The 16,559-nt window shown below is 37.2% G+C and overlaps 1 protein-coding gene across 15 annotated transcripts in view; it reads left to right on the top strand.

Moving 5' to 3' along the window:
* Nucleotides 1–16,559, top strand: part of LOC129792948 (CUGBP Elav-like family member 4) — a 538,090-nt gene that overhangs the window by 106,697 nt on the left and 414,834 nt on the right. For 10 of the 15 annotated variants that reach the window (XM_055832412.1, XM_055832442.1, XM_055832441.1 and 7 more), the window contains one exon: nt 1,687–1,769. In XM_055832412.1, the coding sequence (XP_055688387.1) occupies nt 1,687–1,769 (83 nt within the window). Of the gene's footprint in view, nt 1–1,686; nt 1,770–4,494; nt 4,790–16,559 lie in introns of those variants that run through there. The other 5 variants (XM_055832427.1, XM_055832420.1, XM_055832437.1 and 2 more) reach the window with 4 other exon arrangements.

The following is a 16,559-nucleotide window of genomic DNA, read 5'->3' as shown; positions in this document are numbered from 1 at the left end:
TGATTACTTTTTGTCAATTTAAAGCAAATCTCTATTGTAAGTTTGTATTCAATGGCATTTGAAATGAAATTGCATTTTATTATCATAAAATTATGTATGAAAATCTGCTTTATTATTTTTAAAGTTATATAAATTAATATTTTAATAACATTTACAAGTATTGTAATAGATTTTATTATATATTTTTACAGAAACAAATAATATTTCATTGATAAATATATTTAATGAAAAATATCATATAAATATTAGTTGGTGTTCCACTTCGTGGCCAACACCAAGTATTGTAATCGTCGGAAAAACCGACCACCTCAGATCGGGCTCAAACTTGGTATGAGCACGTTTTAGACATCCCACATTACGAAAATGGTGGTGGAAAATTTTTGATCCGGCCGGCCTGCCGGTGATCCAAACTTTGCTTTATAGCTCGAGAACGGCAAGATATAGAGACTTCTGGTTTGAAGTTTTCTATAGAAATGTGGGTGTAAAATTTCATTTTTTCGCATTTTCAAAATCCAAGATGGCCGCCATCCGCCATTTTGAAATACTGTCAACCACTTCCCTTACAGCTAGAGGTCTGAAATTTTAGTATGTTGTAGAGCTCAGTGAGACGTTTTCATCGACAATTCATACTTGAAAATCGGTCAAGCGGTTTAGCAAATATGGCGGCCTAAAGCAAAAAGTGTTTTTTCAATATAACTCGAGAACGGCTTGACCGATTTTGATCATCTTGGTATCAAATGAAAGGTATTGAGAAGCCCTACAACTGTCTAGAACATTCCAAGTTCCAAAAACGTCCGCAAGAGGCGCTAAAAACAAAAACAAAAATTGCCTAACTTTAAGGGGCAATATCTCCGAATCCCCATTAGGCAAATCTTTTAAATTTTGATATGTTGTAGCCTGACTCAATATCTTTCACCAGTCCGAAAATGAAGAAAATCTATGTCGCCGTTTAGAAGATATGGCCATTTGAAAAATTCTTGAATTTGAAAAGTTCTAAGAGCCATATCTCCTGAACTGCTTGTCCGATTTTGCTCAACTTGGTATCAAATTAAAGGTTTTGCAAAACTCTACAACTTTCTAGAACATCAGAAACCTCTAGAACTATTCCTTCATGATAAAAAATGCCAAAGACTGTTTTGGTGAAACAAAAATCCGCCATTTTGTGTTCTAGTGGTGACCTTGAAATGTATCGAAACATACGTCAGATTATAGCTTATTTCAATACCTTTCCATAACTAGTCAAGAAATTTCTGTAGGTTTTATAGAACTTGAGATATGACCATTTTTATGCATCAAATTACTGAATTTTACAAAAAAAAATCAACTTTGCCTACTAATACTGATCACAAATCGTATTATAACGCATAAACTAACTTCTATACGTTGTGGGACACCAACTCTTATAACTGGACGCGTTATGATTGACTTTTATATACGTATATTTGATGGATGGTTAGATTTTCCGGATGGTAAACAATTGGTACAAATCAGGAAGTTGCAAAACAGCTTTATCAGCGTGGTGTACGTTTGATTGCTTCCCCTCAGCAATGACGATATTTGCATAAAATTTAAATATAACCACCACTGAGCGATTAGTGGATGAAAAACAATTCAATAAAATTTATATTCATTCAAAATGCCTTACTCCACATTTTCTCAAACATGCTTTTTTCTTTTTTCTTGCAGGTTGTGCTTTTTTGACGTATTTCAGTCCGGAAAGTGCAGCGAACGCCCAGAACGCGCTCCATGAAAAGCAAACTTTACCAGGGGTGAGTAGCAAATAAAGCTCAACCGCATAATTATACCGCCTAGGCTCCGATAAAACCATATCGACATTTTCCCAATAATGTAGGCTAACACAAACCGAAAACTTTTCCAAAGGCAAAAATTCACTTGGCGCCAATGGAAAATCCCCGAAGACTATCTGGAATGATGGTGAGGGGGGTGAATTGGGTGAATTTTGAAATTGATTTGTGGGGGAGAAATTTTGTAACGGAGAAAATGAGTTGATTTCTCCGCCACAAATTGCAAGTTTCCACCGTAAATGTGTACATTGTTATGTAGGTACTTTACGGTATGTACGGTAAAACTACCTTCATACGCGATTGTCGAGAGCTAAACTTCAGAAGGCTTGTAGGTATAGTTAAAGTATTTTTAATCAATCAATTCGTGAGATTTTTGCATCTCGGCTGGGGTGTGATGGTATTCTCTAAAAAATTCAAATTGTGAGTTTGCAAATTATAAGATTCGATAACTTTAGTGGGAATGGAAAAGCTTTTATGATGTTTTTTAATAGAATATTTGTTAGCATAAATTTTAGGAAAAATATATTTCCAAGATTTTCTATTTAACCCTGATATGCTAAAAGTTTTTTGTTGAAATTTTCGCGAAATTTGACTTCAAAAACTCTTGAAATTTGACTCAATGAGTTAGATAAACTAACTTTTTTTTTGCGTAAATAAATTTTTTTATTTATTTTCTTGCACTCAGAGTAAACTAAGAAAATTATCCGAACGTAAAACTAATGATGGGCTTTATTGAGATAACAACGTAAGGGCATTTTAAGGATAAGAATGTATTAATTATTAAATGATGATCATTCAAATTCACTGAATCAGATGAACTATGAGGGAAAACTTCATCTGCTTCATCGACAGATTTGTTGTATCTTAGCTCACGCTGTTTGGAAAAAAAAACTTTTCCAGAGCTTTCGACGCTAATTTCCCATAGAAAGTTAGTTTTCATCCATTTGAATAAGGGACACAGAAAATCAGCGGATGCTTTCGGAAAGAGCTCGCTCTCTCACTTCATCCCTTGCACATTCCTCGTTAGAGAATCTCTTTTAGAATTCAAAGGCTAAGCTTATCTAGTTTTCTTTAACATAAAAATAAATTAACGATTTTAGCTAAATGGAAAATCTTTCAACATATTCAAATGATTTTTACTGTGAAATATTGAACTCTGTTTGTGCTCTATGTACGTAAAATTTTCCAAAGTCTATAAAAGCAACACCAAAATGCATTTGCAATCCTTCAGAGTGGTGCATGAGTCACAAATATAGAAACTATATATCAAATACGGCAAATGCCAATAAAAGCCAGGCAATAATGCCGATGATGATGAAGTGTATGCATGCACATAAGAAAATTCATGCCGACCACCCACTTGGTGCGCGGGAGGGGGCGGGAAAAGCGCGGAAAATCTCGCCTCTCATTGCCCAATCGACAATGCTTGTATAGCGAGAGAATCGGATGTAGTTCGGCGAAGAAACAGCACAATTATGATTCCCATCTATAATTAGAAATGAAATGCTCGAGTTTTATGGAGCGAACAACTCCAATAAAATTTTCATACGAACCAACTCACTTTTTCTTCGGCCCCATCCTCCTGCCCATTGCCACGCATGATTAATATAGTAACACTTTAAAATCCATGCAATGTGCTTCAATTGTATGGATTTACTCCGGCGTTAGTTGCTTATGCGCGGGGAAGGAACTCCCCCGCACCGCTCACAGGGTTTCCTCATTGGGCTATGCCGGAGAATGTTCTTAACACAGCACGTGGATACTGTGAGCGGGTTTTGTATTGTTCATTGGCCTCTGTCGTTTCCTCCGTAGATTGCTCACACGTTGAATTTTCATTTGCGGGAGAAATCATTGGAGGCACACATTTGTTTACAGGATGATTTTACGCGAGAAAGGGGTTTATCAAAAGGCGATTGTGTGGATTTAATTCAAAATGAGAGGAGAGTTAATATGTGAAAATTTGTTGGAAAATTCGGAAAATAATTTTGGGTGTCAATATCATGAAAAGCTTCAAAATGTTTTTCATTTTCTGTACCTTTCAAATAATTTGTTAATTATTATTATAATGTTAAGAATAAGAGTTGTGAGGAAAAGACGGTTGGTAATGAAAAGAAAATTCAGGGAAAATTTGGTTCAAATATTGGAAAAGGAAGGCATTATATACGCCCTAAAACAGCTTCAAAAAATATTTCCTCAGCTTCAAAAAACTTTTTAACATACGATAAAATCCTGCAAGGGTTAAAAATACATAAAAAACATGATTGTGACGTCATTGTTTGTATTTTTTGAAGATTTTCCTTCCTAATTATAATAGAAAGTGTTAAGTCTGTTTGATTATGTCTGATCCTGTCTTGTTTTTCTTCAAAAAAACGTTAGTACTGCATGTTTTTCCGAGTAAAGCCATAATACATGAAGAGTGAATAAACTCCTTTTGGACAAATTAATTTTCTTTTAGTATGTATGAAATCTCTGCAAAAAAAAAACTTACAAATAAAACGGATGAAAAAAACATTTCATTGATCATTAACAGATTAATAGTTTGAAAGAGATTAAATAAAAGTTTTATTATCTCTGTTGGATTTTGTTGTTAAAAACATTATGAAAAAAAAACATGAATAAGCTCTCAAAATAATAATATGAGCTCTCAGGTGCTGTAAAATGGTGCTTTAGTGAACCCCTTTCGTATGTTCACGATTCAATCGCAGTTCAACACGCGGTCTCGTGGTGTACGGATTGAAATTTTTCGTGAGTTAGAAAAGCGACTTTTCCTAAAATCGTTGTCAACGTTTTTGAGTGTCAACGTGGCTTTTGGCGGGAAAATCTTGTGAATTTGTTGTGTACAAAAGTGTTTTGTTGTGTATTCCTTTTTGTGTGTGTTGTGTCCACTCAGTTGATTTCTTTTGCTGCACACATCATACAAAATGGATAATTTGTACGATATGATCTTACTCCCGGACCTTGTCAACTACTACGATCCCCTAATGGTAGGTCTTGGTCATGGATTTGCGTCACAAGTGCAAATGGCCTATTGGCGGACTATCGTGAAAATCCAATTGAATTTTCTTTGGATTTTCATTATATATCAGTAAACAAACTTTGGTCTATTTTTGTGCGGCTTTTCATTATTATTACAAACATTGCTGGTGCGTTGTGGCGTGATATTTTCCCGATGGTCGAGATCGAGGGTGGTGGAGGGGGAGCGGGTTTCCTCTTTTTCTTGCCCCTTGGAATTTTCTCGATTTGTCTGCATGAAATCGTGGCGAATAATTTGCTGAAGTCGCTGGTTGGAAATTGAATTTGCCACCCCTTCGTCCTGATTGTCATTCTCCACCCACAGAGCTATATCTATATGGGTGCGGGGGTCGGGTGGGCATACCCAGGGTTCGTCTCCGGAGCTCTATAGGTCTCTCTCCACACACAAAACTCCTTCCTCTTTGCCAAAAGAATGCTGACTCTGGCGGAATAGATGTAAGCATTTCATGATAGACTTCTCGAACCAAATGGCAATGAATGTGTGTACATAGGAATTCAATGGATGAGGCGGCGAGGGGGGTCTCTGTTTTTCTCCCATCCTTGAGTGAGCTCACAGAAAAAAATCATCATGAATAATAAACGGAAAAAAATCTCCAATATCGACGCTTTTGAGCCCGCAAAAGAAGCCGGAAAGAGCGGAAAATGCTCGGCGAGTGAGAAAATTCCGAAAATATTATCTGTTTATTTTTCCTCCCGATTGAGAAGTGTATACATCGTGAAGTGAACGTTATGCCCACTCCCTCATACGCCGCTCTCCATTCTCCATCGACATATATCGACGGAACAAATGCTACAAAAGTTGAGAGTTTGACGATCTCGTGGGTATACATTGTAAATTTTTGCACTAAAAGGATGTGTGCTGGAATTTGCGAATTTATTGAACACTCCATCTTTCCCACCATGAGAGGAAAATGAGAGGGTTTTGCTGCATCAGCAGAACAATAAGTTGCAATTGGGCCACTTCAAGAATTGCGCGCTATATAGCATTCAATGTTTGTACGAGTAAATGGATTTTCTTTTCATAATTTTGAAAATATGCTGACGAAAAAATACAGATAGAGAGAAATTTGCATTTATCTTAACAAAAATGTTGAAGGTTTTGATAAATTTAGCAAAGGAGCTTATTCTGGCTTATATGGGCTTACATGATATAAATTTTCTTTTAGAGAACCCAAAAATCTCAGAAAAAAATCGACAAAGATGTCTTATTTTACATTGTTGTCCCTTGAAATGTTTCAAAACATTCGTGTCGATGTTTCATCAGTGTGTCTTAGCGAAAAATTATAAGCTTGATAAGCTTCTTTAAGTTTAGGATTTTTTGTGTTACAATTTTTTGTATTTTTCCATCCATTTAACCCTTTGACGTCAACGCGAAATATAGAGAAACATTGAAACATTCGATTTTTTCATCATGATATCTGTTTTATAGATACTTTCAGACAACATTTCTCAATCAGAATGTTTTCTTTTTTCCCATTTACGTAAATTCAACGTATTTATAACTTTGAAAAACAATTGAATTCATTAAAATTCAGGAAAATATAATGTTTTATGTTTGGGACGACGACTGACCTAAAGAACGTTAAAGGGTTAACTTTACTAAAGGCTGAAGAAAAGTTTTTTTTAGTAAACAGATGTGCTTTTTTGTTGTCTTGCATGCATATAAAAAACTTTCAAGCAAAATAATCTAGTCTTAAATTGTGCTTTAAATAAATAAATAAATTTAATGTCTGATGCTGGTCTAAAAACCTCATTAACTTGTGAATAAATAAATTTGTGAACATAGTTTGGGAAAATCATTCCAACACAAGTCTCGGAGAGATGATAATGATGCGATTTTTGGCTTGAAACAATTCGATGATGTTGGCAAATTTGACGATGAACCTTTTGTGGGGGTGGGATGGGGTGAGAGCATGCCGGCAAAAGTACTCCTCTCCTCATGGCAAAAATCCTGCATGCCTTTGCCATCCTCATAAATATTATTTGAATGGACGAAATCCCCCTGAAAAGTGCCTGGTAAAAGTTTATCTGTGGCGAAATGGGAAAAATATAGCCTGAGAGATGACGAATGGGATTTCCATTGAATCGACTCGGCGGAGATGGTCAATTTCGATGAGCATAAAAGTCCAATTGTCTTTCTTCAGGACACTCCATACCATACTTCGGAGAAGAAACTCTTCAAAAAAAAAAAACTCTTCCACAACCTCTCAAAATGTCCCACACACAGCCACCCACACTTCCCGCCCGCAAGAGTGGAGATAGAGAATCGTCTTGGCCATCCAGTTATGTGTGCTGCATGGCATAAAGTTTTGGATTTTCTTTCGACATTTCCACATAAGTCCCCAAGTATAGTCGCAAAAGGCAGGCGGGGGGTTGTGTGATCCACCCCTCAAGGAAGTCGTTTTCGTTTTCCATCTCTCTAAATGCTGGGGCGCTGGAAAATCCCTGGGAAAAGCCAAGTGAGGGAGATTCAAATTGAAAATTTCTGTATCGCCCCCAGGAAAATGTGGAGCGGGCGGGTTTGATGGTGAGGTCCTGTGTGCGGTGGATTTTGCCGCAATGTGTGTGCAATATTCCATCAATTGAAAAGTGTTTAGAAGTTTTTTTTGTGTGAATTTTTATGATATTCAATGCAGTAGCGAGAAAAAGTTTGTGTGCCACCCACCTCTTACTCTACACACAGTACATACAACACCCTCAAAATGCGGCAGCATTTCTGCATACTACTAGGAGATATTTATTCCCCAACATTTCCATCTTGCTTTACATGCACCCCCGCATTCTGCATGTAATGCGAAGAAGATTGAGTCTGCTTCCATCCGCCCGAGATAGTGCCCGCGAAGTTTGGCAGAGACATTTCCGTGTGGCTTCATTCCATCTCCACCCACGCCATGTAGAATATTGGGGCAAATATGGGGGATGCGCTTAATGGGGGATTTATTCAGGCACACGGGTGCATGCCTCCCACTTTTCCAAATACATCATACTGCCGAATTGCATTAATTCAGTGCCGTGTGTAAAGGTGATTGAAAATTTGAGAATTTTTCTCCCTTTAATGCCTCTTTCCCCCTCCTCCACCGCCTCCTTGACGAAGTAAATCCATTCCCTTTGATCATTTCTTGTGCGCTTTCCCACCCTAAAAGGGTAGGAGGGTGCTCTTCTCCCGGAAAATAAATCTTCTCTGCACCAGATAAATCAGTTCATGGTCGCGTGATGGGATATTTATGGCGCCGTCAATCATATGGAGTTGTTTATGGCTTTTGAGTACATTTCAGATTAACCATATTTTTATGATTAGTGTGTGGGAGCTTCCGCAGACCAAGAAAAGAAATCAAATTTACTAAAAATGGGGATTTATTGTATTTGGTTTGGGTGTAAAATTACAGACATTCTGGGGTAAAACCGGGAAAACGTTAGAAGATAAACGTAAATGGTTAGAAATGAACAACAGTCGTAAAAAGAAAAGTTAAGTTGAACGTTAGAAAAAAATGTTAAAAGTTTGAAGAGAAAAAAGTTAGAATGTTAAAGATCAGAAAATGACCAAAAAACTTTAGAAAAAGACGTCAAAAGTTAGAAATTAAAACGTAAATTTCTAAAAAAAAATGTTAAACGCTTAAGATAAAATAGACGTTAAACTTCGGAGAAATAAAATGTTAAAAATAAAAGTAAAAATTATAAAGTCCAATAATAGAAAAGAAGCAACAAACGTCAAATAAAAAAAAAAAACGTTAAAAAATTGTCAAAATCTGCTAAATCGAATACAATATCTGCGACGCTTTAATTGTTCCTTTTTTTCTTAATGAATTTTAAGCATTCATTCAATTAAGAAATTATTTGTTTTAAACAATAAAAAGTAAATGAAAATATATTTTGGCTTTGCTCTTGACTTTAAAATACGAAAATTATTCCTAAAACGGGTTATTCGACGCTTATCCGTTTAACCAACTTAGCTAAATCGTTGCATAGCATTGAATGCGTGAATAAATTCTTGAAATTCATAAATTTAAAGTTGGAATAAAATATTCATAGTTATGCTGAAAGCAGGGTTAATTAAATCTGCGCGCGCTTGACAATTATAGAAGAGTTACGAAGAAGGTAGAAGACTTGATAGAACCATGCCACTCTCAGAGACATTCTCTCATTTATATAATCAAATCCACAATATATATAGCATTTGGCAAGATCACGTAGATGAAGGAACTTGTTCATTATGTCTCATGCGCTGAAAGCTCCGGTGCCTCGGGGTGTGAGGGTGGTTACTAATTGACGAAATGACATGGGAAGTAGCGTAGAGAGGCTGATGGAGAAGTTCTGCACATGAAAATGTTTCTCATTTTCACAACTGATTTTCCGTTTTCATATTTTGTATTTTAGAGCATTGCTGGGGTGTAATTCGGGTGCTCAAAAGCACACTCGAGGGTTGCTTTTGGGAAAATTTGTGAAATTTGCGGCGAGGGCTCGGCACCGCCATGAGAGACTCTATTATACACGCAAATTCAATTTAATACATTAGATATAACAACTGCGAGTGTATACTCTTTCGGAGATTGCATTCAAATTTCTGTCTTGCTAAATCCCTCCAAATTACCCCGCACCGTTCTCCTGGGACAAGCAATTTTCCCGCGCGTGTGTGTGAGTGCGCGGGAAACATGCCACTCTGAATGTCATTATTCTATCACTGTTATGTGCTATGTTATGCTATGTATGTACATGATTAATTAATAGAATTTTAGACGAAATTTTCTCTAAAACTCTACAAAATGGTACGAAATGCAAATTATTGGGATTCAATGTTGTTGAACTCTCACTCTCTCTCTCCCTTTCGAACAAAATGCCATTCAGGCGATGATTTTCCTGAGAGAGTATCAATTTTCCGTTGTGTAGTGGCCGGTAATTTTGGGAAATTTATTGATGGAGAAACCATCGCAGCATACAAGGGGTCTAACCAGCATCGTCGGGGTAATTTATGTCCGGATACCATTTATTACACTTTTGGAGGCAAATTTGCAGAACAAATAACTTTTAACATTGTTACCCCACACACAATCATCCCCCTCACACCTCCCGGCCTCGTACACCACAAGCCCTGTGTAGTTAAATCTGATGCCCCGTGGAATTTTCCACCCACAACTGCCTTCTCAGAGGCACAGCAACCCCCACGAAAATCGTTCATCATCTTAAAGGAAAATTGCAAAGTGAAGTTCTGAATGTAGATTTGGGCGTGAGATAGAAAAAGCCATGGGCAAAATTATTTTGCACAGTGTAAGTGCATTTTATCTGTGGAATTTTCTCACTCCACCCCCGCATTTATGGAAAGTTCGCCGAGGAATTTTCCATGGCACAGACTTTCCCCGCAACACTTCTGGGCGCCGGGATTCAGATAAATATTTTGGCATTCCCCACAGGGGCTGGAGGGGTGCAATATGAAGAATTAATAGTTATCATGAATAGCAATTCATGTTGGTGGTGACTTCCGCTCCTTGAGTTGCCATTCTTCATTTCTGCAGCACTCAACTAGTCCGATAGAGCTGTTGTATGTTTGAATTCCATTTTGCCGCCTCTTTGCATAGGGGTGGCGCACACAAAACGGGGGTGGAATGAGTGAAATAAGCTAATGAAGTGCCACAAACAATTTTGACTTAATAACATAATAGATTCACACGAAGTGGAATAAACCAGAAAAAAACTGAGAATTTAATTTAAAATTTAACGAAGAAAGAAAGATTTTGGGATTAACTCCATTTCTAATAAGATTTTGGATCATTTTTTTTCAAAAGCATTTTCAAATAAGCATTCATTGAGCAATTCGAATCTATTTGTAATGCAAATGCATTCTTGAGTGTTAAATTTCCCCATTTTGACTTTTCATGAGGTGCTCAATTGAGAACAGAAGGGGTGAATTCCATTGGAAAAATCACATTACGTGTGCTCAATAAGCCATTCGTGTCCTTTGACACGTTAAACTTCACTTGAACTTCATGGGGTATGTCTTTTGCTCTCAAATGTCGCAATTCAATTGCATGTGGACCCTCCATGGCGCTTCTTACAAGAGCAATGTCCATTGAGGGGTCCATGAAATGGAAATTGGAGGCTATTATTGAGTTTTAAGACTGTATGGCAAAAAGGGGCTTGTGTGTGCATTTGATTCCCAAGAACGAGAAAATATAACTTAGAGCAATAACTTTTCTCCTTATTCCTCTTAACGAAGTTTCTTGTACTTTCTGCACTTTAGTTTCAACAGAGAGGGAGCATCCAAAAGTCCCCCAGTAGTACAAGAAAATCAACTTGGAGGAAACATCTCCAACATCACTCACAGAGCATTTGTCGTTGTCTTGCTCTTTTGGTGTTTGTGCATCCAGAGATGCTTTTCTTGAGAAAAGTGATTTGTGTTTTTCGTGATGTTAGCACCCGCCGAGGATCTCCAACATTTATTGCTCGATATTTTGCCTAGAAAAGCCCTTTGAAGTATGTGTGTGTGTGTGTGGATTTTCTCCACCAGGCTTTCCGGGTCTGGAGCCAAGAGAGAGTACCTCACTCCCCCAAATGTAACACCCCGAAGTTCAGCCAAGCACACAAAACATGACAATTAAATAACTTGTTGATCCTTCTTCATTGTCTTTCGTAATAATAAGCATAATACCCCGGCAACATATGTAATTTGGAGGAATTAATAAATTGACCGTGTGCGAGAGCAACTTAAGAGACCCAGAGAGCCATGGTGGCAAGTCACAGGGCATTCATAATCCCACACACATATGATTCTGCACTTTGTGAACTTTGGGGGCCTCGACTTTTAGTCCAGCTTCTCCGCCTGTGAAATGCACGTGGGGTTGTTCAAATTTCTCTTTTTGCACATATCTAAATGTTCAATGCTGAGCTGCTTTGCTTAATGTAGAGTTGAAGAGCTAATTTTTTCCTAGAAGCAGTGTCTTAATTTCTGGGCCTATGTATAGAAACGAATATGGAGTGGAATTCACTACTAAGTCCTAACTCCTAAGTCTTTAAATTTCTTAAGCTAGGTTGGAACTAGGTCTAAGTCTTTTAAGGTAGACGAAAGGCGAGGAGTGCTAGACCAATGGGCTGAAAGCATTGCCTAAGGTAAGGCCGTAGCTGCCTTCACGGACAGCAAAACATGGAATCATTGGCTATTCCAACCAAACCTATTGAAACCCTGCAGGTTCCTGACGGCCCTCCGAACGAGGACCAACATGTTAGGAACCTGGGTTGCCACCAGCAAGTTTATTCCCCACGAGGATATAAACTGTAGAAGATGCGGTGGCAGCCTAGAAACGTTAGGCCACATCATGGGGATCTGCACCCACACCAAACGCGGACGTATCAGACGCCACGATGAGATCCTGGACTTGATCTACGACCACGTAGCAAGGAAAGATCCGGAGGCGACGCTCTCCAAAGAGCCGACCATCGCCCTAGCCGAAGGCTGCCATCTAAAACCAGACTTGGTGATTAAAAACCAGGAAGGGGTCTTCGTGGTCGACATTACTGTCCGCCACGAGGATGGCGATGGCTTAACCAACGGTGTCAAGGCGAAGGTCTCCAAATATTCGCCCATTCTATCGCTCGTTGAGAGGCTGCACAGCAGCGGGGAAAATAAACCCTCCGGCCCCCCTCTAGACCCACCATGCCCCGCAAGGGTTAAGTGTTGCATGGTAGTTCCTCGTCCCTCGTCCCTCGTCCCGTCCTTCCTTTTTATTACTTTTACTGCACAACCTCTTCTGATTCGGTTCCTTCGGGGGTTTATGTTAATTTATTTATTTATTTATTTATTTTATAAGTGTTAATTTTTTTGTTTGAGTTAAAAAGGTTTCAGTTTTTAAGCAAATCTTAATTTTTAATAAGTTCGGCCTAAGTTTCTTAATCTAGGTCAAAGTTTTTCTTATGCTATGGTTAAAGCTAGGCAGAGCTAAGTTCTTGAATTACATTTTAAATTAAATGCTATTAAAATGTATGCCTTTCAGTGCAATTCTTAGATTTAAAAAAAATAAAAAAAACCTCTCAAATTTAATTAGTAAAAATATAAAAAATTACATTGCGTCGTAGCCGATGCGACTCTCACTTTAGGTCAGTTGTGGGTGTTTGCAGAGAGGAGCAAAAATTTTGCGGACATTATAAATGAATTTCGGGGCAGACGGTAATGGAAATGATGACTCATTCATTTCCCATCCAAACAGAGAGCTTTTCCGAAAGCTTTTGATCGCACCGCGCTGAATAAATCGTCCGTCTAAGTTGCTTTTGGTATTGTGTGATTACATTGACGCGACCCAATGGGGTTGAATTCTATCACATTTGACTCCTCCACCACCAACATAAGGGTTTGACTTCAAGTTCAATTTTTATGCTGGCTATACCTACTTATTTTGTATTCAAAACTCGTATATTTGAGAAAGAATGTATGATCATCGTTTTTCGTTGCGCGCTCATAACCTTAAAAGCTGCTAAGTAAAAAAAAAAGAGAGGCGTAAATCAGAAGAGGAAGAACCCGAGACACGAGTTTTTTGCACCCCGACTCCATAACTTGTGTATAAGGGGTCAATAGCTCTGAAGACATTTTAATCTATTTATTAAAAAATCATCCTTATTCTTTTAGAAGTCTTTGAAGTTCATACATTTTATCCATTTTCTCATTTTTCTTTTTTTTTTAAATTACATATTCAGCCTTTTTTCGAAGATATTTGATAAATATAAAGAAAAAAAAGTTACAAACCCCTTTGAGAAATAAGGGAAAAATGTTCCTATACCGCATAAACCTCTGGGGGTGAGGGTGAAAAGTTCATAGCATTAATAATTTATGTGACAAGAGTCGAGACTTAAGTGGGAATTTCAATATTTTTACACGAGAATCCAGAGAAAAAGGGTTGATTCGTCCTGTGTACAAATGAGCCTTATTAGAAATCGTTTGATGGTAGTTCTCGTGCGTGAAATGCTCATTCGACGGGACAAAGGGGTAGCATACTTCGAGATCGTGGTGTGTATTAATTTAAACATGAGGGATAATAATTCCTGGGGAGAAGGTCCAGGAGATGCATGCGGTGAAGAGTTCTGAATACAAAATTAACTTCATTTCGCATCCCGCGTGTATATTTTGAACCTTCTCACGTCCTATGACTTGCAAACAATCCCCACCCTCAACCAGTCTACAAAAAACCTGACCTTAAGGGATATATGAGACGAATAAGTGAGGGATAGCATATAGGGATCGTACGATATGTTGTACAAGATTCCCCGGGGAGACTTATGATGTATTGGGGGCAGTTTCTGCAATTGTCATGTTAAGGACGTTATGCATTTAAATTAGATCTGCATAAGGGTTCCTCATGAAAATGTACTCTTGTCATCAATTTCCTTTCACTGATTAAACGTAATGTTGATCCTTATAGATTAATTTTGTAATTTTAGTTTTCTAGAAAATATTTTTAATCATTTTCAGGTAAATTGTCATTTACTTTTACGAGGTAGATCAAAGTGTTTGACTTGAAATTCAATTTGGTATCAATTCAAACCGTAACAGACCTCAATAAAAATAATAGCACGCAATTTTCCAAGTAATAACCTTCAAATCTTACATAATACTGTACATAGGGGAGAATTGAAAATTTTCACCAGAGGGGAAAACCTTTTTTTCGTCACTTTAAATAGTAATCCGTATAGAATTTCTGTAATGTAAATTACCTTAGTTTTTGTGTCATGTATGAAAATATATACACTCTACCTTATTCCCCGTGAAGGTCTAGTATGGTGGTATGTTGAGGGTATGGGTGGTTGGATGTATGTATTTTATTCCATGCAACGTCTCGTTTTGCATAGCTAAGCCCCCCAAAAATTAACATTTAAATTGAAAACGTCCCAGAAATAGGCCACGTGATTAAATGGTGGCAACAAGGCGGGGGTGGATGGTTACCGCCCAAAACCTTTCAGATTGTCTTCAACTCAATTTACTTCGTATACATACCCATCTGCACCGCACCCCCTTAGTCTCATCTCTCCCGCACACTACTCTCGTGCCAATTGCCGATATATCGATACTTTTCCCCATAAGGGTGAGAAAGGAAACACACCCTGTGCACTTGAGCCTATCCTCACAGGAGAACACAGGGTGGGAATGGGTGAAAAGTGAATCCTTGGGGGAGATATCAGTTGGAACTCTCTCCGACAGGCCAAAGTGAATTTTCTCGCTCTCCTTGAAATTTTTTTTTATCAATAATTCACTCAAACCCATTTCGTATATTGCTCCGCATGTGCTGCTAGCATCTGTTCATCTCATCTCTGTATAGTCCCAGATGACCCCTCGCTCACCATTCGATTAAATTTTTCACACCTTACGTCACTCACAATTTCCAACATTACATATAGCACCCAGGCAGTGACACCAAATGTCGCTGAATATTATTTCTACGTATGTGCGTAGTTTCCTTTTAGCTGTGTTTCTTTCAAACACAGCTTTTGTGTCCCTTCCAAAATCGAAAGGCATCAGATTGGACGAAACTTAGTGATAATACGAATTTGCATGAGTATAGCTTAATAATACAGTGAGTTTTATTCTTTGTAGGAAATTGTATAGTTGTAGGCCTAAGTTTTTCAACTAGGACAATATTTTTAACTTAAGATTTTTTTAAAGATCTAAGTTATGAAGCTGAGGTTCTTAGGCTAAGCCTAAATTTTTTAAGCTAAGCAATTAGTATAGATTTAGTCTGGTCCAACCTTAATGCTTAATTGAACTAAAAAGAATCCTAGCTTAAGAAAATTTAATCTTGTTAAAGAAAACTATGGCCTAGATTTAAAAACTTCAACCTCCTTAAAAACTGTAAAAGCTTGAGGTACAAAAATCTAAAAGGTTAGCTTTGGAAACTAAAGTCTGGTTTAAGAAAATTTAAGCCTATAATAAAAAAAAATTAAACGTCTTTAAAAAATCCTTAAAACTTGTTCTTAAAAAATTTAAGCTTTACTTAAGAAACCGAAGTCTGGTTTAAAAAATCTTAGTCCTAGAATATAAAGAATTAGGCCTGCTTAACAAACTTAGATCCAGGCAGTTTTGAAAACAATTCAGACAATTTAAAATATGAAATAAAAATAATAAGAAAATTCTATTAGTTTTACATAAATTGACTCATAATTACATAAATCGAATAAATTAAATCCTCCAAGGGCGTTGTGATAACCTAAAATTTAAATTCAACCGACAGAAACAATAAATTCTTTATAAATTTCTTTTCCGTTAATCAAAATCAATAATTAATTTTCAATTTCAATTTTTGAAAATACAAAATTAATATTCAAAACAAACCAAATAGAAATCATTTGATAAAAAATCTCTTTCGTACTTCGTATAGAGAGACTAAATCACAAATCACGCAATGCCTGATTTTCCGTACATACATACGTATATAGGAAAAAGTGGTTTATGTAAAATCGTGGAAGGATGGCAAAATGGTGAATTTTTCCAATTTTTATTGAATCACCATATTATTCTGCGAGTGCGTGTTTATGACATTGATCCAGATGTGAACGACTGGGTTTCACCAAATTTTTTTTTGCATCTCAAACCCTCTCACTTTTTTTTTCCATTTTCTCCCTTTTTTTTAGCTCCGCATATTGCCGAAACATTTGATATTTTATACAATTTCCTTTCCATTGAATTGAAATGTGATGCATAAAAAGTGGCACAGCAAACAAAACATATATAGAAGGTTAACACGGGAGAGC

Source organism: Lutzomyia longipalpis, chromosome 3 (assembly GCF_024334085.1).
Source record: "Lutzomyia longipalpis isolate SR_M1_2022 chromosome 3, ASM2433408v1".
NCBI lineage: Eukaryota > Metazoa > Arthropoda > Insecta > Diptera > Psychodidae > Lutzomyia > Lutzomyia longipalpis.
This window is presented reverse-complemented; position numbering and strand designations above follow the sequence as displayed.